The sequence below is a fragment of the Podarcis filfolensis genome, assembly GCF_964270895.1.
Source record: "Podarcis filfolensis genome assembly, chromosome: 12".
Taxonomy (NCBI): Eukaryota; Metazoa; Chordata; class Lepidosauria; order Squamata; family Lacertidae; genus Podarcis; species Podarcis filfolensis.
The window spans coordinates 21,525,661-21,550,983 of NC_139614.1; the positions used below are offsets into that span (position 1 = coordinate 21,525,661).

At 40.8% G+C, this 25,323-nt stretch overlaps 1 protein-coding gene across 4 annotated transcripts in view; it reads right to left on the bottom strand.

Moving 5' to 3' along the window:
• The window catches only part of CHN2 (chimerin 2), a 147,911-nt gene continuing 122,588 nt past the window's right edge, over positions 1-25,323 (bottom strand). For 3 of the 4 annotated variants that reach the window (XM_083578790.1, XM_083578793.1, XM_083578791.1), the window contains 7 exons: positions 24,501-24,578; positions 14,058-14,142; positions 10,323-10,496; positions 8,172-8,249; positions 4,077-4,214; positions 3,799-3,904; positions 1-2,605 (listed from right to left, as the gene is read on the bottom strand). In XM_083578790.1, coding sequence (XP_083434916.1) covers positions 2,434-2,605; positions 3,799-3,904; positions 4,077-4,214; positions 8,172-8,249; positions 10,323-10,496; positions 14,058-14,142; positions 24,501-24,578 — 831 coding nt within the window. In that variant the 3' untranslated portion in view covers positions 1-2,433. Of the gene's footprint in view, positions 2,606-3,798; positions 3,905-4,076; positions 4,215-8,171; positions 8,250-10,322; positions 10,497-14,057; positions 14,143-24,500; positions 25,023-25,323 lie in introns of all 4 variants that reach the window. The other variant, XM_083578792.1, reaches the window with a different exon arrangement.

A 25,323-nucleotide genomic window follows, 5' to 3' on the forward strand; every position in this document is an offset into this window, starting at 1 on the left:
GGGACTCAACACATTTAATGGAATATTTCCCCCCCCTTCCATTTACACTATCATAAATTACAAAGCATATTTCACTTCACAAAATAAAACCATTTCCATACCATTTTATGACAGTATTTAGTACATAAACCTACAACAATTGAAATCTGTACAACTTAGGAGAATCCCTTCTAGCATTGTACCAGCAAAGCAGACCTCACTTACATCTGGCCTGCAGCCTGGGTCTGTCTGCTTAGCCCTTGGTGACCTATGTAAAGGATAACTGATATACATTATTTCATGTGCCTCCTTTTGTCTTTACTCTTTCTTCATTATCCATGTTGCACACTCCCCACCCCAATTTTAATAGAAACCTATGCTCCCTGAAATAATTCAGAAAACAGCATAATTGGGTTTTGAAACTTAGGATTTGTACAAATTAAGAGCAGAGCTCAATAGAGTCTTTTGTATTGCAAATTCAGTTTTGTAATAAACTATGCTACCTTTGTGTTTGAAATATTTGTACAAAAAAATCTCACGAGAAAATTCCATGTGAGAAAAAAGTCTAATATTAGGATGAATTTCATTATATTGCATTGAGAGGTCAACCTTTTCAAAGATATCCCCCCCCCCCCCCCATGAGATTTGGTAATATACCAATTCTCTATCCTTCACCTCTCTTTCCTTTATTAACAAATTTGTCAGAAGACACTGAAGAAAAGTGTGTCATTTTACAGATGTTTTACTTTTATAAATACAGAAGCAAAGTAATGCAACTTGATTTTTAGAAATAATAATAAAAATTTAACCCTAAATAAGTGCTAACTTTTAAGCAAGGCCAGGTAATATCCAATATTCTGGCATCACTTATTTTAAACATTACTGTACTCCAAAAAGTGTGTTACGTGTAGTAGTTGATGCTAGTGTCTGTTTATAAACCTTTGATCCTCCTCTTTTTGGAAGGAGGGTGGATAAATAGAATACTGTATTTGTATACCTCTAAAAGCAAAGAACATGAATTGCTAGAACATAACAAACCAAATAATATTAAGATGAGCATGAGAAATGAAGTCTCATTAAAAGCATTTGCAATGAAAGAGGTATGTCAGGGTAATACTGCACTAGTGGTAAATGTTTTCAATATCCATAGCAATAATGCTTAAGAGAACTATACGGAAAGTCATCAATGCACCGCATTGAATTATATCTTGCTAAAATAAAACGACATTCCTGCAGCAAACTAAAATAAAAATATACTTTAAATACATGTTTGTTTCCATTTAGACATAGTATAATTATGTCTTAATTAGAAAGAAATTGTATACCCCTATAAAAACTAATACTGACAAACAACCTGATCCTTAAGATACTGGACAAGATAAAATATCCTGAATGTAGGGTCTTCCTTTTCTCCTGTGTGAATAGAAATGCTACCCATGTACCTTGGAAGTCAAACGGAATCCATTCCGGAAGTCCGTTTGACTTCCAAAGCATTCAAAAACCAAAGCGCAGCTTCTGATTGGCTGCAGGAAGCTCCTGCAGCCAATCGGAAGTCGTGGAAGCCCCATTGGACGTTCGGCTTCCAAAAGAACGTTCGAAAACTGGAACAGTCACTTCCAGGTTTCGATCGTTCAGGAGCCAAAACATTCGAGAACTAGGCTGTTCGAAAACCAAGGTACGACTGTATACAGAAATTCTTTGTTGTATACAAGGCATTATACAGTTCATAGAAGAAAACCAGGAAGACCCTGCCTGTACAGAAGCTCTGCTTGGAATCAGATCATGGACATTGTTACAATCCTACTACTTAATTTTCCATTATTTTCAGTAAGAGGAACACAACTGAAATAGTAGAGAGCATGTCTTGAGCGCTACATTATGGTTGTCATGGGGAAAATAAATCCCATCAAGTCCAATGCCACTTATTTCCACATAACTACCATGATCTAGAAATCATTGCATGCCAAAACGGGATGCAAGAAACCTGTTTTTCCCCCCCATATATGGTTTACCCTCCTTGAATCAGGGTTTACTACAACAATCCTACAAATCTGCTATGCTGACCCAGTTCTTTTCAATAGGAACTGTGCCAGCATAATACTTTGAGCATCAGGTTGAAAGTACCTTTTTGCTTCAATGATCTAAATAAAATACAAAGTTTGTGTCCTTTAATAAGTTACAGTAGAACAGTCTGTAACCTTTCTACATCGTTAACACTGGAAGCAAGGCAAAAGATACAAGGCAAAATGCTTTTCTTCTGACCTTTGTTCTTTCTTAAATAATTAAAAAAGAGGCGTATGTCTATAAGACATACCCTTTTAACTAAATGTTTTGGTGTTCATCTGCAACACTGCAGAAAATAATGTGCTACCCTTTTTTTTCTTATGGGAATTTGTTTTCCCTTTGAACTTGTATTTTCATAGCAGATGGCCATGAGTTTACAGCTTTGTTCATTTAAAACAAAACATCTTCGTTTTCTATCAATATTTGCACAATGAGTTTCTGGTACCGCATGTCATTGAGTGTAGCAAGAGTGCTGTCTTCTGGGGGTCTCATTAAAGTAGGTCCAAACACTATTCCCAAATTTTCAGCGTTCATAAAATTGTCTTTTTCATTCATGGTAATCCTAAAGGTGAAAGAAAAGTGATAGCTCTGTTAAACTGTTTCCCCACCCTTTCTTTATACCCAGAGCTGATTGGGAATTCTAGGAAAACACAAAAAAGTGCAGTTTTGAAAAGCTCAGTTCAGGCATAGGCAAACTCAGCCCTCCAGATGTTTTAAGACTACAATTCCCACCATCCCTGACCACTGGTCCTGTTAGCTAGGGATCATGGGAGTTGTAGGCCAAAAACATCTGGAGGGCCAAGTTTGCCTAAGCCTGGCTTAGTTAGCAATCTTGATTCAAGGTTATATCCAAACAGAAACAGATACCTGCTCCTTGATCTTAGGAACTGCCATGCAAATTTTCCGTATATCTTAAGAGCTGTCCAAATGCATAGGGCTCAGAGAAACTACTTTTCAAAATATATAGTAGATATTTGCTTCACATGCTGAATAATGGTTGTTTCTGCACTGCAATAGTGGCCTGGGGGCGGGGGAGAGCTGGAGCCACCCTTCCAACATTGACTTTTTGGCAACCTGAATGGAACTATTGTAGGACAAGGCAGGAATAAGGTTGGGCCTGTACCATAATGGCTCTGTTGGTTTACCCACAGGCCTATACCATATTGGCTCCAGCTCCCACCGCAGTGTCAATTTGTTGTGCAACTGCTCTGTCCAAAAAAGCTGCAGTGACGTCAGTGTTGGAAGACTGGTAAGTTATGCCATGCACTTAAATGGAGACAGGAGATCAGTGCAGCACACTCACCTTTTCTGAATGGGGGGCACAATTACACGTGGACAGGAGAGTTCCATGTGAAGGGCCCCCGTGGACAAACTGGTGGTTAATTTTCTTTCTACACTTTTAGTAATAAACTAAACTTTTTTTGTGTGTGTGTGAACCCACTTGGAAACAAAGTTTTGAATTGACTGTGATCTGTATGATGACTGATTGTACTCTCAGGTATCTTTCTACATGTCTAACATTTCTGGTTTACTTATATGGCTGCGACTTGTTGATTAATAAAACTGGTTAAAATTTGAAGATACAACTACTACTACTAAAATTACTCATAATAATTTTATTATTTATACCCCACCCATCTGGCTGTGTTGCCAGAAATTTCTTCTGCAGTGACGGTTTAAAATGCTTTTTAAAGCATATTTCTTTATGAAGAAAGAAAGATGATCAAGCCTCCTTTTATAGGCAAATTCGCTTACTTTTTGAGATGAATCATCAGGTATCTAAGAGTCTCGTAGTGTGCTGCAGGAAGTAACATCAACACTTCGTGGACAGCTTCTAGTCTTTCATCAGCATTGGAGAGCTCTACGTGATACAAAACAAGATTCTTGTAAGCTTTATCAGATGCAGATTTCAAAGTTCAATAAAAAAATACAATTAAAGAAATCTAGTATTCCTGCTGCTGCAGGAGTTTTATAATTGTAGAGTTAAGGTTATGACAAAACTATATAAATAAATGAAATGCCTCAGTACTTACTTGCTGCATCTATAAACTTGGAATACGTATCGTAGGTGATAACCGGGATAGGCAGATCTCTGAAATACAGCTTCAGTGCTCCAGCAATAATATTTATGTCTGGATATATGTTGGCAGAGACGTCTGCCTTGTCACCATCTAGAAAAAAATGAGATGGTTTAAAGGTCCTACTTTTTCTTTTGCCAAAGACATTCTTGAGTTATCTTGTCAAACATTGCTCATGATTGGGTTTTGAATCACTGGAAAATGAAGAAGTTCCATAACCTGGACACTACACAGGATACCTTTTCACACATCCCTACCAACTATACCTCAGATGGAGCTGGGATGTGCCTATGGATCTTCCGATGTCACCTCTGTGGATGGACATATGACCATATGGGAAGACATGTTCCCTTATGAATGCTTATCCCAAACTCTTTCAAGGCTTCAAAGTGAACGCCTTGAGTTATATACCCCTGAGTTTATTCAGCCAGTGAAGCTAAAACAATCAAGAAGTTGCATGTTCCCATACACTGACTCCAGCAAACACATTTGCTGGATCAATTTGTACTAGCTGAAATGTTTTTCTGAAGGCATTTCAAAGACAGTCCCTTGAACAGCGTACTGTAGTAGACCAATCTCATTTTATTTAAGGATACCTTTCAGTGAAACTATCAGTGCAGCACATAAGGAACTATTATAAAACCATGAGTATAAAATCTTATTTGTGTGGTGGTGGTGGGGGGCGGGGAGAGAGAGTGTTTTAGGAAGAGTTTACTAAGTAGTTCAGTCTTCAGGCACGAAGTTTAAATTTGTTCAGAAGTAATCCATTCTTCTGTCCCTTTAGAAAACAAGTGATAAACCTGCTTTCTTAGGTCTTGTTTTAAAATAAGTTCTTGTACCTATTCCTTCCTCTACGTCACGGTACTTTGTTTTGCTTATGAAAAGCCCTGCAATAAAGTTTTTAAATACATTTGTATTTAGCAGAATAAATAATCATTTTGCGAAGAAACCTGTGGCATTAAACTTGAAGTGACATGAAATATATCCACAAAAATTTCCTTTGGAGCAGATGTATAGCTGAGTTACTCGTGAAGGCCAAATTGTAAGTTTAACACCTCAGCAATAATCACACTTATTAGGAAGGAGCTAAATTGTAACTGAGTGAATCTTCAAGTGTAATTATAAATGTGTTTGTGACTGGGGATCGAGTCTTTAAAACAAACAGTCCGTGTATCTGATACAGCAGAGTGAACCCGCATATTAGCATTTACTCTAATACAGCACCAGTACTTCCATCACAGTGTTTATTCTGCACCAGCCAGACTCATATTTATCCTCATATACTTGGTACGGTAGCGTTAGTATTATAAAACGTTGTTTGGACAGCTCTATTTAATTGCAGTACAATGAGATCTAAAGTGCTACAGTGAAAGCAAATGCTTTGGGGGGAAAATACTGCAGCTGCCTCTATATCCATCCAGATATGGTAAAGCAGAATGCCATATCCCCTTTTCAGGCTATCTGCAAGTTTACAAAATAAAAGTGACATTCATAGGTTATCATAGCAAGTCATATCATGGAGGAGTTTTACTTGGAAGTTGACAAGTATCTCTCTGCCAGTAACGTGTTATAAGCTAAACAGATGGGGAAAGACTGAAGGCTACTTAAAAGGCAGGAATGTGTGTACCCTAGAACATGGGTAGGCAAACTAAGGCCCGGAGACCGGATCCGGCCCAATCACCCTCTCAATCCGGCCTGCGAATGTGTCCTTTTATTTAAAATGCATCGCTGGGTTATTTGTGGGGCATAGGAAATCATTCTTTTTTTTCCGCCCCCCCCCACAAGGTCTGAGGGATAGTGGACTGGCCCCCTGCTGAAAAAGTTTGCTGACCCCTGCCCTAGGCACATAGCAAATCAAGAAATTAATTCTGATGAAAAGCACTGCTCAAACTGGAATTGCTCTAAGAATCTATGGTACCTATGGAATCCATCACTGTATTTTTACTTTTCAAACATTCAAAAGGCACTCCAGAAAACAAATGTACTATTTGTGAACTGCAATATGCCACAAACTGCAGGTGCAAAAACGATTGCTCATTCTGAAAATTGGTGTTATTGGATGCTAATAAGAATCAGCCGGCTGGAGAAAATAAGTAGTTTTAGAGAGCAATGGTACTGATAAAGGAAGCTGCAGTACTTTGGAGGCGTTTGACCATGATTTGGTCAAGGGATCCATCACAAACAAGCCACATGTAGCCATCTTTGTTTGTTTGCTTGTTTAGCAACTTTGTCCTCAACAGCTCACTGTCCTGAATAGATTTTTTGTAACGATTTGTTGGGTCTCTGGACCGTAATAAAGATTGTTGTTGTTGAATAGATTTTTTTTTTAAAAGTAACATTTTGAAAGCAGCCTGGGTGGGCATGTGGAAATACCAATGAGGAATGAACCAGATAAATAGCATCTTAGTCTATAAATAACTATCTCCGCAACTGTTGAATTTCTAGGGTACAATTCTTGCAAATTTAGCAAATCCATACAACCTTTTAAATCCAAACACAGGGAAGCAGTTTGGCGTGATGAGCTGTTGGTATGCAACTGTTTACGAAGTGGAACTGCTTTGTTGTTGTTGTTGGTTTTTTTTAATGAAATAATAGTATATAAGCGTTTGAATAAATTCCTATGTTAATTATGCCACCACAGACCACCAAACAAGTTATGGTGGCATGTTGAGGAACAGGTCACTTCTGTAGTCTCCTTGTGGTAGGAATCATATGCAACTCAAAGTTCAGTGGCCATATTTTAAACAAGCTGACAAGAGAACTTGTGTTTGCCCTTAATTTATAACACACACTAAAGGTGAATCTACCCACAATGTTTAATGCATAACATGGATTACAACTCTTATTTCTCTTAAATTAATTGCAGTTATGAAGGGCAGAACAAAAGAGGGGATGAGGTTTATCTCTTCAGTCGCTAGCCATGTCTCCCTGAATATCAACCCCCTCATGTGCCCATGAGGCTTAGTAAAAAAGTTCCCATTAGTGCCAATGAGGTGAATGCCTCTTTGCAAAAAAACCAAATAAAGCAGAAAAAAATAGCGATGTAGATCTTTCTTTAGTAACAACCCTCAAATATGAGATGTGTGGTGCCAAGCAGGACAAACAACCAACTAAAGCTCAGAATGCACTTGTTACAATGAGAACTCTATGAACAAGCTGTACAATGAATGTTTTATATGCTAGCAGGAACAGAACTGGTCAACAATGCCAGCACAGTGAGCGACTGTTGCTGTACAGCATCCATATTCATTCCGTGGAAGAATAAATAAACATTATTCCTATCAAGCTTACTCAGTGGAATTAACAGTCACAAATATACTGACCTGATTTTTACTCTAAAGCTCAACTGTCCTTATAGTATAGTGATAATGTAATTTAGACCCTCATTATCTTAGAAATAGTGGGGCAGAATTTAATATGCAGAAACAGAATGTGGTATAGTCCTTCCTGAAACAAAGCAGTTCAAATAGGTGTGTTTTGAGATGCTGTGCATCCTACTCACCCCAAGACATGTTTTAACATACGTGGTAAATGCCAATAGAAACCAGTACATCATAAAATACCCCGAAAGTATTGCGGGCGGAAAACGGTCTTAATAATAATAATAATAATAATAATAATAATAATAATAATAATAATAATTTATTTATACCCCGCCCATCTGACTGGGCTTCCCCAGCCACTCTGGGCGGCTTCCAAAAAAAATTAAAATACTGTACTACATCAAATATTAAAAGCCTCCCTAAACAGGGCTGCCTTCAGATGTCTTCTAAAAGTCTGGTAGATGTTGTTCTCTTTGACATCTGGTGGCAGGGCGTTCCACAGGGAGGGCGCCACTACCGAGAAGGCCCTCTGCCTGGTTCCCTGTAACTTGGCTTCTCGCAGTGAGGGAACCGCCAGAAGGTCCTCGGTGCTGGACCTCAGTGTCCGGGTAGAACACTATTATTACACCATCAAAACATGTGCAGCGCCAATGAACACAGGGTATGTACAAGCTTTCCAAAGCTAAAACATTGCCGACAGGCTTTCCACAGCTAAAATGTACTGTACCTCGATCAAAGGCCATTTTGACATCTTCAATGTGTTCAGTGAACCCCGAGACTCTGTAAATCCCTTCTGACTTCAAACCTGCAGGCAAAAATTTCATCAGCTGCTGTTTAGTCTAGGGATACATTTTCACACTCCAGTTATTTTTTACTTCTTTTCACAAGTTAGCTTCTGCCTCCTGAATTCTCGGAACAAGAGAAATTTCTCATCATATAGCCATCTTTTGACAGAGCTCTCACAGTTGGTTAGTTATGCCCCCTTTAGGCCCATAACAGCAATCATTAGCTTTTAAAGAATGAGGGTTTTTTCCACACACACCATGTGTGTAGGGGAGAAAATTGGAGGATCGGTTTGAGGATCTATAACAGATAACTTGAAATCCCTACGTTGGAAAGGGAGGCTGACACTATTTACGCACAAGGGTGCAATTCATCTTGTAACAACTGAGCATTGCAAGGAAGTAGAGCGATGCTTCAAGTAATGAATGGGACCATGGAAGGGCCTTGAACCTTCTATCCTAGCAACTGCTCTCCAAGGTCTCAGGCAGAGAGCCTTCCAAGGCTTGCTAGCCGTTTCTCTCTTTTTTAAACAGGAATTTAATACAGGGTCTCCTGCATGCAAACCATTAGTTCTCTTACTGAGCTGTATGACCTTTCCCGCATAAGGATGATGACTTAATTTAAGCTAATGGCTTGGATTGTAGCAGAAATCAATTTGAGGAAGTGCACGGAAGGAAAGTTTCCCATCCTCTCCTTGTCCCTGCAGCCATCTGAAATCCTCCAAAAGGCAGCTCTTTCATTCTCTGAACTTCAAAGCACCTCTTCCAGCAGCCTCAGAAGGGTGGATACTTGGGAGTGGGGGCACAGGCGGCTTCAGGTGGGAAGAGGGCATCAAAAACTGCTGTAAAATTCCTAAATTTCACTTCTCTTGGAATCCACACAGGGCCAGATTTAGGTTTGATGAGGCCCGAAGCTACTGAAGGTAATGGGGCCCTTTATATATCCAGCTGTCCTTTGTCAACAACAAATTGTCGCTTTTTTGTGTGTTGAATAAATGCTATATGGTAATTTATGGACCTAATGGGTATCTAAAACCATTTGTACATGCAGAATGCAGGCACCCTATATATAGAAATGAGCAAACCAGGGATATTTTAGGGAGCAGGCTAGCAGGCGGGGCCCATTACTTACATCATAGGAGCCTACACAACACAAAACACTGTTGCTGTATGTAGGTTTTATTTTATTTGTTTTTTATCTTATATTTTGGAAATGTACATCCAGTTTTTTCCCCTTTAAATTTTTTTGGGGGCCCCAAGAGAGTGGGGCCCTAAGCTATAGCTTGTTTAGCTTATACGTACGTAAATCTGGCACTGGATCCACACCATTGTCTTCTACTATCTATACTCACTCAGCTACTAAGACGATGTGGGGTAACTGGAAATGACTAACTTTGGTCTATTAACTTAATTAAATATATTCCAGTCCGTTTTACACTGTGTAGAACTTAATTGGACACAACCCCAGTGGCACAATCGAGAGATTTTAATTTCCTATAACAGTTCTAGGTTTGATTTATGATATACACATTGATTGAATTTATATATCGCCCTATTGAAGCCTTCTATAAGTATTTTCTTCTATTATTTATAGGCTAAGAGTTTATTTTACACTAATATCTTAACATGCATTTGTTCATTTCACATTAGGCTTGGTTATCACATAGGCTTGGTTATCATCTTGAAAGCAACTGGACTTTACTATGGCTCCCAACAGTTTTAATTGGAAAGTGCAATAATTACTGGAAAAATTAAATGTGAGGGGGCATAGTTTTTTACATTGAAAAATATAGCTAAGTATATTAAATAATTAAAACAATGCACATTGTTTGTGTGGTGGTAGTAGTGAACTATAATTCGCTTCCTCAACCAAAGGAGGTTAAGTTGTTCTTCAAAGTAAATGCTTTAAACAATTTGTTCATAAAACTTTTCCCCACAGAGGAATATAAAGAAACCAGACTTTATATAAAATATGTAATTTAAAATTACTTCGTTTTCTGTAATATAATATCTGATTACATTTGTCAGTCAGTGATATTATATTAGCGTTTTAGTAACCCAGCGAAGGAAATCCTATTTCATCAACATGTAAATACCTCTTGCTTCGATTTCTCGAATACATATGTCCACTACCATGGGTCTCTGTGAATTGTGGGCCTTCACTAGTGTGGTGAGGTCACAGCAGTAGACTCGTTTGATTCTCTTGAGGTCTGGTTGGCAGTCATTGGGGACGTATTTTGAACACTGTTTGTGTACGTTCAATCCACAGTCTGTAAAGAAAGTATTAGTGTTACTTTGAGTTTTTTCTATTTTACTCTCAGAAAGAATGGCAACATTCTACATGTTAACATCTTAGCTCTCAATTACTCTTACTTTTAAGGAAGTCACCGCACACAGTAAATTAGAGGGCAATAGTTCAATTTGTAAATATAACAAAGGTTGGCAGGCAAAAATATGCGAAGGAATGATATTCTATGAGTATAGGGTTGCCATATTTCAAAAAGTGAACATCCGGACACAAAAGTTGTAGAGCTTCTGATATGGGCTGCCATATGACTGGGTTTCCCCAGAAATTTTAACCAATTTTTGAGAATTACGTTCTGATGAATGAATCCCAGATGTATGGCAGCCCTATGTAATATAACATTTGAATCTTACTCTAATTCTCTAGTAATGTAGCAGGTACATGAAGCACATATGAGCAACTGTTAAGGCTGAAACAAAATTTTTTGGCCACCATGTGGAGAATGTGGGAAATGCTTCCAAGTGCCTGTGGCACAAATATATAACCCATATATTTGAAATATATATAACCCATATATTTGAAATGGGTTGACAAGATGTTCAGATCATTTCAGTGCTAACTGAAATAAAGACAGGTAACTGTAACAACAACAACAATAAAATATGCGTATGCTGTCCATCTGACTAGGTTGTCCCAGCCACTCTGCGCGGCTTCCAACAAATTAAAACAAATTTTAAGGACCAAGACTGTAATGGATACAGGAGCTCTTCAAGAAATCCAGGCCCATCCAGGTGGTAAACGTTACATTTATAGTAAAATTTTATATGTGTCTCCTCAGAAGCGAGCTCCACTGAGTTCAGTGGGACTTAGATAAAAAAGGTAAAGGACCCCTGGATGGTTAAGTCCAGTCAAAAGCGACTATGGGGTTGCGGTGCCCATCTCGCTTTCAGGCTGAGGGAGCCGGCGTTTGCCCACAGACAGCTTTCCGGGTCATGTAGGCAGCATGACTGAACCGCTTCTGGTGCAACGGGACACTGTGACGGAAGCCAGAGCGCATGGAAACGCCATTTACCTTCCTGCCACAGTGGTACCTATTTATCTACTTGCAGTGGCGTGCTTTTGAAATGCTAGGTTGGCAGGAGCTGGGACAGAACAACGGGAGCTCACCAACCTTCTGAACAGCCAACCTTCTGATCGGCAAGCCCAAGAGGCTCAGTGGTTTAGGCCACAGCGCCACCTGCATATACCAGTGGGACTTACTCCTAGATTGCAGCCTAAGTGTAGTTTCTGCCCCATGGCCCCTAACGGATGCCTAGTTGCAACAGAGGCGGAGTGATGTTCTAGGAGAGGGGGGCTGCCAACTCCATCTCCCTGTGTGCAATTAGGCTTCAAGGAAACCAGCTATTCTAGCCAAGAGAAAATAAGCCTTCTGTTGTATCTGGGTAGGGAAGGGTTAACCCCATGCCAGAGCCCTCCAGATGTACTCTCATCTGACCATCATCCCTGACCCATTGGCCATGCTGGACTGACAGGTGCTGTAGTCCGCAACATCTGGCTGGCATTAAGCGCTAGTTTGGGGAAGCTTGAGAACAGTAAAAAAATGAATACGTGTTTAAAATATATGCTTGTCGTTTATTAGATAACCTTTGTACTCATTTGCTAGAAAACTGGATTTATTGCTCTTTCATTGGAACACGTGAAGTAATAATAAAAGTGTGTCTCTATGCGTGTGCAGAGTCAACTACCCGTACAAATGACTAACCAGAGCTTGCCTCATTCATTAAGCAGGGCTTCAAACACCGAGATTAGGGATTCTGGGCAGGCTTAGACTTCTTATAAAAATTAACTCTCACAAGTACACAGTGTGATTCAGAATCATCACTGTCCCTTTCAGCCATCAACATAAAGTATTCTTGACTCTACTGCTAAACATGAACAGTTTCTTCCCTTGCAATATTTGATACCCACAGGTAAAGGACCTCTGTGCCTTTAACTAAATCTGTTTGGTTTATTGGGCTCGTTCAGACAGAAACCAACTGCATAATACAGTATTGTTCAGTGAAATCTAAACAAACCCAGCCAGCTGTACTTAAGATACTCCCTTTAGGTTTTTTTTTTTAGTTCTTGCTAAACATTTCCTGTGTAGTTAAAAACTTGTTTGTCTGCTTAGAGTTAAATATTGTTAACCTAATGAAGCAGAACGTTAATCTTTGGACTAAATAAACATACTTTTTTTCACAGGATAAATACTTAAAGAGAATGAAAACAAATCCAGCCAGACATATTATGTTTAAACGTACAGTTCTTATAAGAATAATTAGTTATATGTCGACTCGACCTCTTGTGTTACTTGTGCAAAGGGAGTCTGCGAGGTTAAAGGGATTGGCAGTGACCCTGAAGTCACACAGGTCTCCTGTGTTTAGCATGGACATGTCAGCCACAGAGACCTGTGTATAGCTCTTTATAGGGGCTAAAACAATTGGACATGCTGGCTGGGGCTGATGGGAGTTTGGAGTCAAGTTACAGTGTTGTTGGCAAGAACCCATACCTGCTTAAGTATGACAACTGACAAGAAATTACCAAGGAACAGTCATTTAAGTCATATAATTATACTGTGTATGGTTGACCGAGAAAGGAAACCAGCTTTAGGCACCGTAATATAAAATGGCAGTATGATGTCCCCACCACAAACCCAAGAGCTCTGGGGCATAACAGATCTTCCCCACCTAACTCACCTTACCCTATGGCATGTTAAATTGCAACTGCACCTATTTTCTGGGTCGCACATTCATAGAACTACACCAGCAAATTCAGCCGTGGCTGTCTATCAAGCTTCATCAACCCCCGACAATAGGTCCATTAGTCAAGAGGGACAGGAGTTGCAGTCCCCACATTATCTGGAGGACCACAGGTGCCTAACCCATGAATCAGCAGGCAATATAGTTTGACTTCATGACATGAAAGCTACGATTACCTATTTCTTTATATCGAATGTCTGTTAAAGGCTCAGAACGTACGCCGTCAGATTCTTCTGGACAGTTAACAACCCCGTTGGCAACTGGTAGCTAACATATATTAAATGCCAACAACCAATAACAGCAATATGACTAGTATCCATTAACCATAGGTCCATGAGGTTAGAAATAGAGTCCAGTCCAGTCCAGTCCAGTTGAGCAGTTTAGTTGCCAGACTATTAGGTCCATTATAATCCCCCCAAAGGCTCAATAGTTACTCATATATTTTAAGCTGGGAATTCAAATTTTAGCCAGGATTTCCCATAGCAAAAGTTCCACTCTTTCCCAGTTTTGAACTTCATTAAAGAAAAGAAAAAAATAGAAACACCAGTTGTTGACTTCATTGAGTGAAATGGTGACATCCACTTTAAAACAGTTACTATTATTATTATCATCATCATCATCATCATCATTATTAAGTGTGTGTGTGTGTTGCTCTAGAAGAGGATTAAACTGTAGAATGCTTTGTCTAATTTAGGAGGGCATTGTCACTCTGCATCATCCCTTGAAAGAGATTTACAGTTTTGTTTTTCAGGGGTTAAGGGCCTGGTCAATAAGATTTTTAAGATTACCTGAGCATCTGACTCCCTGAGCAATGAGTCCCCACATGAAGTTGGCACAGTATTCACACCAATGTGGACCTCGGAACGTGTGGACCTGTAATACAGAATGGAAAGCAGTCTAGGGTCATTGGGAGGCAGATGGCCTGACAGATGGAACAAGCAGAAGAAAGACATAAGCAACAAACGACTCAGTTAAAAGAACTTCCTCAGTCTTCCTCACTGACAGCTGCATCCCAAATACTGAGGGTAATAAGAAGCCTGGGGAAAAGAAAGCTGCCTTTGGTCTCAGGGTCCTCTTCATTTCGCAAGGCAAAACAAACAAAACCTAATCACACTGTAGGACATTGAAACCAATCTATGTAACTCTTTTAATGGGCTTATTGTTTCTCATATGCCAGGGGTGGTCAACTCCCAAGACACTGCGATCTATTCAGAGATCTACTGGCAGGGATCTACCCCTGTTTTTTAGGGGTTCACGTCAAAGTTGTTGAGCTTTTTTTAGGGGAGAACCAGTGATCTACCACAGACGTCCAGTGATCTACCAGTAGATCACGATCTACCTGTTGGACGTGCCTGGTACAATATGAATTTCCTTGGAAACTTACCAACTTTGGGATTTGGTGCATTTTCTTTAGGAACCTGATGCCTAGTTATTCCATGGTAATTTGGGGGTCTGCTTTTTTGTGCTTTTAGTTCCCAATATTGCAATTTGAAAGCTAATTCCTTCATACCACCAAAGCTTATTAGAAACAAAGACTATGCCTGTCATATGCTAGTGAAGTGCAAAGCGAAAGTATCAGTACTAAAGCATGTGCTTCGCATGCGAAAGGTCCCAGGTTTCATCCCTGGCACTGGCAGGACAGGTAGGAAAGCATCCTTTGTCCGAGACTCTGGAGAGGCATGGCCAGTGCAGCAGACAATACGCTGAACTCAGAACAAGGCAGTTTCACATGGCCACCTGTTTGTAGCCTCATACTAAAAACATAAGGTGAAAGTAATTCTAGTGCGACTGGCTGGCATGTTACAGCCACTTTGTAGATGACATTTTAAATGTCTGTATGGTTGCTGTTGGACACGGGTGGTGCTGTGGGTTAAACCACAGAGCCTAGGACTTGCTGATCAGAAGGTCGGCGGTTCGAATCCCCGCGACGGGGTGAGCTCCCGTTGCTCGGTCCCTGCTCCTGCCAACCTAGTAGTTCGAAAGCACGTCAAAGTGCAAGAAGATAAATAGGTACCGCTCCAGCGGGAATGTAAATGGCGTTTCCGTGTGCTGCTCTGCTTTGCCAGAAGTGGCTTAGTCATGCTGGCCACATGACCCGGAAGCTGTACGCCGGCTCCCTCGGCCAATAAAGCGAGATGAGCGTCGCAACCCCAGAGTCGTCCACGACTGGACCTAATGGTCAGGGGTCCCTTTACCCTTTACCTTTATGGACCTTCTGATCGGCAAGTCCTAGGCTCTGTGGTTTAACCCACAGTGCCACCCATGTCCAAAGTGCCACTCATGACAACTAAACTAGACCATCTTGTAGAAAGGTTCTGGTCCAGATTGCTCTCTTGTTGCGCTCTCTCTCTCTCTCTCTCTCTGTCTTTTAACTTAGTGCAGCATTTGGTGTAGTTTTCCCCGTGAACGGTATGAAATATAGTGTTGTACAGTTTAAAGTTGGTAGAATGGAAAACAGTGTATTTCATCTGGTGGCTGCAACATGTAGAAATCTATCTCTTACTTGCTTGAAATGGTTGTGATCTGGCCCATATGGGCAGAAGTTTTCCACCTTTCTGTGAAGCCCATATACTGGCATTCTTTTCCATGCATACCAAAGCCTTATTTCTCAGGGGAAAAAATAAGGGATGCCTCTGAGCCCAGGCTCTCTGGGTGGCAGCACTGTGTGTTTCAGATTGTGGTACCAGGCTGCAGATTGGACTGAAAACTCTTTTGGTAAAAGAAACAATTCGCTGAATTGTAGAGGACCTTTTGAAGCAGCCCATTAAAGACAAAACAAAAGGGCAAGGTTCTGAAAACTCTGCATCCGTTAATCACACATTAGAACAAGAATCTGGTAATTTCTTCCTGCTTCCTAACAGCATACATTCTTCCTGCTTGACTTGCAGGAGGGCTTTCTCGCATCTTCTTGAGGACAATGTTTGGACAAAATCTAAAAAGGGTGTAACCGATGTATGAAAGGATCCTGACACATTTCAAACCTTAAGTTCCATCTCAGGAAAGTAATATTTGTGCAAAGGCAGATTTGCTTCCTTGGCATGTGAACACTAAAAAAGAAACTCTTTTCTTAAGAGTCTCCATGACCAGACAATAGGGTCATCTTTGTAGAAAAAAAATATTCCCTTGGGGAATAGCTAAAGAACAAAAATGCATTGAGATTCCTCCATAAATATTGGTTTGGACCATTTTGATTTTTCTCATGGTTCTGCTCTATTGGTGCCACCCTTCCCTGTTGTTGCAGGACAGCATTTGATAATTTATGTAAGTTTCATCTAATTTTCAATATTTAATTAGTCATAATGGGTCATAATTAGAATGTAACTGTTGCATGAACCTTTGTGTAATTAACACACATCACAATCACTAAACAAAAGGGATCATTGACTCAAAAGGAATAACGAGAGGTTTGTGTAGACGCTGTAGGCAATTACAGACTTTTGCATGTTTGAGTCAACTACAGACACAGGCAAACTATTTTTGTCTCCTTCTCCTCTCCAAGTTAAATAAGTAAACTTGTTTTATGGAGACCACCAAAATCTAAACAGATCCCTATTGAAAGAAAAATACAGTATGTGCCATTTTGCTACCAATCTCCATACAAGCCGTGACAATGAACAGCATAAGATAGATGAAAAGACTATTTTACAGAAAATACTAGTCTCAAATCCTGCATTAATGAAGCAAATGAACACAGAAATCTTTTGAAATCTGAAACATGGTCATGATGTACAAAATTTTAAGACCAGTTTCTCCCAGTTTCTTCTGGATGATCCAGAGTTGGTTCAGCCAGCGTGGCCTTTACACATGAGTCTTATCATGATCTGGAAGTCCGAAGCAGCTCAAGTAATGTAGGCGTATCAGAGGTTGGGATCAAAGATGATACCAGTATTGCAGTTGCATATTTTGACATTTTTCAGAGAAATGTAATGTATAATTAGTTTGAAGTTTGGCAAGTGTTGGAAATGTGGTGTGCTACTAAGACGTTCCAAGCCCTTCCAATGACGTATGTAGCTGATGAAAATATACTTGGATAGTTAGGGAGAACAGAGCGAAACGCTACTCGTTTTTTTGCAAAGATGAAAGCTATGTTTGTTCAATTTTTGCACCGTCCGCTAAAAAGACATCAGGATTGTTATCCAAAATTTAGTGAAGTTAAATATGCTGTTTGATTGACCCACTGAATCTACAGATATGGGCCCAAGATGAGAGAAGGATATGGGAAGAGTGGGAATTTTTTTTTTTGTTCAGCTTCACAATGACCCATTTCATGCGTAATGCTAAGTCAAACGATGAATAAGCAAACTTGCGGGCTCCCAGAGAGATCACACATGCTTCGCTCCCCTTTCCATCATTCTGCTGCTGTGCTGTGTTGAGCTAAGCAGTGGTTGGCTTAGTGTGCCTTCCAAACCCAGGCTTGTGGTTTAGATCTACCAGGCAAACCACAAGCTGGAAAAACGATGGGGCGAATCTTGGTTGCATGGTTTGTCTTGGAGAGCTAAACCAGGGCCTTGGGTTTGGAAGGCACACTAAGTCAAACGATGGCTCAGCAAGACACGGCTCAGCAGCAGAACGAGTGGAGCAGGAGCAAAGCAGTTTCAATCTTCTCATTCGGAGCCTTCACATTTGCACGTTCATGCTAAGCCACGAATTGGCTTAGGGTTATGTGCAGATGAGGTCAGTGAAAGTACTAACCAAAATGTTTATCGAAGTTAAATGCATTTGAGTTCATTATTAAAACAGTAGTTTCCTAATCTCCTTAAGCTGCTCTACGCAAGTGACAGGGATATTTTAGGTCTACACAGAATAGTAATTTTGCTGGAGATTATTTAGCTAACTGCGGCTGATTATTTTAGAAAAGCGGGGGTGCTCATGAGAGTCTCCCCCTCCCTTCTTGGTGCCACTGCTGCACACAAGCCCTGCGGTGCTTCCCTGTCTAATAGTTTCTGCCACCACCCCTTTTTCTAAGGTCGCTTGCAGCCCCAGAAAAGGGGGAAACCGCGGATGCCCAATTAACTATTAGACCTGGGAAGATCTAGCCTGGAGATGGTGCGAGGGGACAAAACTGCAAGGGCAACCCAGCTTTTAAATACCCTTTCATGGTCCCTGATTCTTTCTGATCAATAAAACCCACATTCAGGTATGCCACATTTTCCAGGCAGAGATCCTAACTACCCTTGTGCATTTGAATAGAACTAGCAGGACATACATGATTGCATGGCTTAGAGCAGGCATAGGCAAAACTCCGGCCCTCCAGATGTTTTGAGACTATAATTCCCATCATCCCTGACCACTGGTCCTGTTAGCTAGGGATGATGGGAATAGTAGTTCCAAAACATCTGGAGGGCCGGAGTTTGCCTATGCCTGGCTTAGAGAAGGGGTAGTCAACCTTTTTATACCTACCCCCCACTAATGCCTCTTTCTTGATGTTAAAATTTCCTTACTGCCCACCAGTGCTCAATGGAAGGAGGATTCAGCTTGTGCCGTAGAACCCCCTACCGCCCACCTAGAATCCTGAAACGCCCACTAGTGGGCTGTAGGGACCAGGTTGACAACCCCTGGCTTAGAGAAAGGGTGGGGGCAGGTGACCAGGGTTTTCGTGTTTGACAGTTATTTACTTCTCTCCTTTGTATTATCAGGAAAGCAAAGTTCTTATTAATTTGATGCCTACAATGTGAAGTGTAGATTCAGTTCTCATAGCCTGAACATTTGTAAAACAAACAAACAAGCAATAAGCACATGCTTTTTCTGCAAAAGATCTCACATTCAACCTCTAGCATCTCCAGGAAGGAACGGGAATGTCTGAAATCTTGGAAAGCCACTGCCAGTGTCAATAATACTGTGTCAGATAGACCAATGGTCTGATTCAGCATAAGGCAGCTTTCTGTGTTCCTTTTACAAAAGGTTCAGTGGACAGAATAGAGAGCCAGGGGAGAAGATAGCACCTAGCAAGTTCCTTGTCAAATCAGAAAGTTAGCTAAAATTGTTGGTTTTTAAGTACAGAAGGAAGTAAAGGGGAAAAGCTTCTCCAGGCAATCAAAAGCCTTCTCTATGTGTAATGATAAAACCGCATACAATTGTGATGCTTGCAATAATCAATATTTTTTGAAGTTCTCCAGGCACTGTCTGTGATATAGCTGTCTGTGACAAAGCCATTTTAATCACAGTTGACAGATGAACTAATAATATTGGTGCATCTATGAGCAAAGAGAGAGATGTGGTGTCTTAGCATCATGGATATTTTCAAGAAAGATATGACATGCTTTGAAAGTACCACTCATTCAATCTGTCTACAGCAGGGGTAGTCAACCTTTTTGTACCTACCACCCACTAATACATCTTTCTTGATGGTAAAATTTCCTTACCGCCCACCAGTGCTTGATAGAAGGATTCAGTTTGTGCCATAGAACCCCCTACTGCCCACCTAGAATCCTGAAATTCCCACTAGTAGGCGGTAGGGACCAGGTTGACAACCCCTGGTCTACAGTCACCTTGGGCCAGATTATTTAGTCTTCTCTTCAGTCCAGACACAGCTTTGCTATTTCATCTGCTGTTTGTGAGCATTGTTTAGTGCTATACATTTCAAACCAGGAACTTCAGTAACTCATTATGATGCACAGTAAAGCAATTATCACATTAACAAAATAAACAATTATCATTGCATAACATGTGGTGACCCTTAGCTTGGTAGTAGGTTTTCTTGCATCTTTCTGAGTCTTTAGTTCTTTTTTGTGAAAATGAGAAAGGTCAAATGAAAGCTTGTGTTGAGTTCTGTAACCTTGAGAGCCTGATATGAGTCCACTGAAAGCAAAGTTTCCATTAGTTAATTAGAATCCATGTTCCAATTTTCACAGGACAACACTCTTTCTCTAGAACAATTTATTAACTCATCTAAAACAACATTAACAGTATGATGAGTCTATTGTTCATTCCTGGTTCATTCATAGCCTAATAATTAAAAGAGTAATTATTTTGCTCAAGGAATGCAAGTCCAACAACTTCTTTTACTACATCCCTCTCATGTTCATCTATGATTCTGTTTTCCCTTCTGTGGGATCAGAGTAAATATAAACTTGCCTAAGATGGACTTGATTTTATGTTCTAGATTTGGACTAAATTTGCAAACAAATGATTGCACAGCATTTTAAAAAGCTTTGGTTTGACAGCTTGATTTTGTAGAATCTGTTAGTGTCAGAAAATGAACTCAGAGCAAGTTTCAACCCAATCAAAAGGAAGTTATGGAGGCATACACTTTTTAATTGCATTTTTTAAAGAAAAAACCACACACACATGGGTACCAGAAGATCTAGACTCACATTTGCTAAACTTACATATTGAACATATTGAGTCCTTGCAACCCGAGAGGGAATAAAGTTGCAAGTGAATACTTTTTATTGTGATTATTTGATGACAGCATATGCCAAACATTCTGATGAACTTCTATGCCATTAACACGCTCTTCTTACATGCATTCAGTCCTATAGAATATTATCCTAAACTGTTCTATAACATGTGGCCAGGATAAGAGCATAAGAAGAGCCTGCTGGATTAGGCCAATGGTTCATTTTGTTATAATTTTATTTATTACTTAGTTCAACTTCTAGTCTTCACAGTGTCAAACCAGATGCTCGTGGGAAACCCGTAAGTAGGACCCAAGCACAACAGCAATCTCCTCTCATGTGGTTTCTATCAACTGGTATTCAGAACCACACTGCTTCTGACTAGTAGCCACTGATATTGTCTAACCACCTTTTAAAGTCATCCAACTTGGTGGCCATCACTGCCTCCGGAGGGAGTTCCATGGATGTGCTGCATTGGAAAAGGAACCAATTGTATGGGGCCCATTAGTGTATGCATTAATTCATTCACCTGGGAAGAGATAGGCAGAAGGCTTCTTCCATGTGTGTAGTGTGACCCTGGCTAGATTAGGGTAAATAGGCTTGATCTAATAGGGGCTGGTGATCGGTATGGTTCTCAAATGTGGCGCTGTGGGTTAAACCACAGAGCCTAGGACTTGCCGACCAGAAGGTCGGTGGTTCGAATCCCCGCAACAGAGTGAGCTCCCGTTGCTCGGTCCCTGCTCCTGCCAACCTAGCAGTTCGAAAGCACGTCAAAGTACAAGTAGATAAATAGGCACCGCTCCGGCAGGAAGGTAAATGGTGTTTCCGTGCGCTGCTCTGGTTCGCCAGAAGCGGCTTAGTCATGCTAGCCACATGACCCGGAAGCTGTACGCCGGCTCCCTCGGCCAGTAAAGTGAGATGAGCGTCACAACCCCAGAGTCGGTCATGACTGGATCTAATGGTCAGGGGTCCCTTTACCTTTACCTTAACCACAGCTTTTGACCAAAGGGAATGGCCATAGATTGGGTATTCATGGTGTTAAAATGGCAGCTTTGTCCTTATCTAGAGGTCAGGCCTGCTGTCAGTCATTAGCACCTTAAACTACTGCAATGTCAGAGGTGACAAACTGGTCCCTACAGGGGACACAGGCTCAGGATGTGTGTGTGCGCGTGCGTAAAAATCACCATATCAGACTATGGAGTGTATGATGTATGATGGGGCGATGAAACACTGCTGTTACAGCAAGATCAAACACAAGAGACGCTTTCTGTCCTTCTTACACTGTGGCATAAAGTTGTTTTTTGTGTGTGGGTGGAGGGGGAACCAATATAGCTCCTTTCCAAGGGCAAAAGTGACCCTAGGTAAGCCTCTGTGCAAGGTATTCTAGGTAGGGCTGTCCCCGAAGACAGGTTGGAATCTCTAAATGGCCCAAAATGCAGCCACCAGGCTGGAGCCAGAAGACAAGGGCATATTACTCCAATCCTTTACTAAGTGAACATATTACCAATTTGTTTCGAGGCTCAACTTGGAAGTGTTGGCATTGAGCTTTAAAGCCCTCAATGTCCTGGGCAGCTGGGTATCTACAGAATTGTCTCCTTCCATATGAATATGCTCAAGAACTCTTAGTCCACTACTGAAGTTCTTGCCTGTGTCGCCTTTGTTATCCATGGTGCAATGGGACGGCTGGTGACAGAGGGCCTTCTCTCTTGGAGCGCCCAGACTGTGGAAGAATCTTCCTGGGAAGCCACAATCCATCACTGTCCACTGACACTCTTATTTTGGCATACCTTTAATTAAACATTCACTCTCATTTTAATTTTAAGCTGCTACTGATTTCTTTTTAAATTGCTGTTTAGTTATACTTGTGATTATGTTGTTTTATTAACTGTGAACTGTCTTGCATGCACTCCTCTTAAAAGGTTGGCTATAAATCATGGTAATAAATAAATAGCAAATAAGGTATTTTACTATAGCATTATACCTTTTTTGTTGGCCAGTTGACATTTCCAAAGTACTTCTTAAAACCCACACTGATTTTTTTTTTTTTTAAAAACCCAGTTTCAAGTCATGCATTTAAAGTTTTGAAAAGAGAATCATATGATTTACCAGTTAAATTATAGCCCTTTTCAAACAGGAAGCAAGAGGGCATGAAGAACAGCTAGAGTGAGCAAATAAAAGGTTCTGGGCACACATCCAGTTTTAAATCAAAGACCAAACAAGGGGAATTTTGAAGAGGAAAGAAAGAATGTATAGGTCAACGTGGAAAATATGCCCCAAGTCATGAGAAAATATTTTTCTGGCTAAAGTGAAACCATTTTTTATCTAAAATGATGATTATGGGGAATCTGCGAGCATTAAAGATGCTTTAAACAACAAAGAAGACTCCCCTTTCCCCCTTTGGAATGGTCCAGAAATATATTTGGGTGATATTTCTAAGATAACCTAGAGCTTATTTCTAAGTGTTTTTATATAGTGCATGAAAAGAGAAACCCACATTATAGGAGTTTAAAAACAGTGTAAGTGTATGAAGCATATATACAATAATTCCTTTTCCCATTTTTTGCATTGGGAGGTGACAGACTAGTTAATACATCTGAAAAGTACTATTTCCAGCATGTATGACATATGCACTCATCAGATGTCTGTGCTCTAGTTTACTCTGCAAGAGCTGCCATCTGTCCCTCAAGGAAGGCTGTAGTTTCAGCCCTCCCCCACCTGGGAATAGATCCTTGATTCTCTTTTGTGAATTCCCCCTAGCAACTGCTAGAGATGGGCTTGTTTACAGATAGTAGTAAAAGACAACCTAAACTTCCTAGCAAAGCAAGCACCAGACAGAACATGTGCCCAAGGCCTTATGAATAAAAATCATTGTTCTCCATTCCCAGTAAACATCAAACAGGAGTTTGGAGATTTTGAACTGTGATAGCGGGAGTGTGTCTCAGCCTGGAACAAATGCAGCTCTTCCCACAAATAAAAAAGACATTGAACAAGATGCCGGGAAGCCAAGTTTCTAAAGATGAGTCACCTCTTCTATGTACGTATACCCTCTCAAACACTGTCTGAGGGATGGAAAGACTCTCTAGATATAAACCTATACTGTAGAACTTCAGCTGTTGACGTTTCACTCCAAGAATGCTTCCTTGGCACATTGACCCAACAAAAGAGATTAGACAATGCCCTCACACCACTCTGGTTAGGTGCTGGGGCTGCTGTAGTCGACTTTGCGGTTGACATGGATGATGAACATTAAGAACGGGCTTCACGGGCAAAATTTAAGATAGGGCAAAGACATTTTTATCCATTTCAGAAAGAGCTTGATGAGAACTGCCACAGAGGAATTGTGAATCCAGTGAGCTGGTTTAAAAGCATAAGGACTGCTGTCCTGAGTCTCGTTCTACCCATGTTTACTTGTAACAGATCCAGCTCTTTTCTTATAAGACTTAATGGTGTGGTTCCTATACATGTCAGAGAAGACCCACTGAGTTCTCAGGAAAATGCATATAGGATTGCAGCCTGAGTTACATGTACATACACTTTGGTTTGCCACCCCCATTGCTTTCAATGGGATTTAAGTTAGTTTTATCAGGAACACAACCCACATTTTTATTCCAGCAAGGTCCAGTGAGCTTGTTTTGAGTATTCAGCCTGTCTGTCTTTCTTTGTTCCTTCCTTCCTTCCTTCCTTCCTTCCTTCCTTCCTTCCTTCCTTCCCTCCTTCCCAGGAAGCCCCTTGGTTGTATCACAAGTTTTATTCTCTTAACGCTTCTTTAGTATTGCTTAAAACCAATCAATATTACCTTTCTAAGAGAGAAATATAGATAAAAAGACACACACACAGAGCATAGTGACAATATAAGCAAAAACACGAGTAAAAAAACACACAAGATGTTCTTACCTTAAAATTGTGTGCTTTTTCATAGTTGAAATGGTTGTCGTTTTGCGTTAACGCCGCTCTTCGGACCAAAGAGGTGATCTGTGAATAGGCAAAGAGTTTGAGAGGTTGCCACAAGAGCGCTCCCTTGACTCCCATTTTCACCCCCAAAGCCACTGCCAGCAGCTCCTGGCGGTTCCTTCCTCGTTTAGATTTGTGAACCACGGCGGCGCAGGCTTTCTCATTTTCAAGCCACAACTCCTCTGCAAACATGGTGCAGCTGGGATCCCAGAGATTCTCCCTGTCTTCTTCTCCTTCTCCTCCTCCTCCTCCTCCTTCCTCAGAGGCCGGGAGGCTGACTGCTGTCAGGTTTGTCCAACTGCTTCTAATGTTGGACAGCAGATTCGAAGCAGCTGCAGCAGCCCATTCTGCCGAGACCTCTGGCATGTGACTTGAATGGGCTGTCTTGTGTGATGGAAGGAGCTTCTGCATCTGAATGAGTAACGGGTCTGCTTTGTGATACTTCTCTTTAAAGCAGACGTGTGCCTGAAACAATAGCCTGGATTCATGCAGTGAAGCGACTCCCCTCCTCCTTCTCGCCTCCGGCAGCAGCAGTAGAAAGAAGTACAGGCAGCCGGGGCAGCTTCACAGATTCACACTACAACACATTTCAAAGGAGAGATCGCTTCTACTTGGGAGCATCCCCCTCCCTCTGTTCATAAACGACTCCTGCCTCCAATTGCACTCAGAGCTGGGGACTTGTGTGCTATTCCAATACAAACACCGGCAGATTAAGCCTTTAAACCCTAGTGATTGTTTAATCTTGCAGGGCTAAAAAACCTCCTCT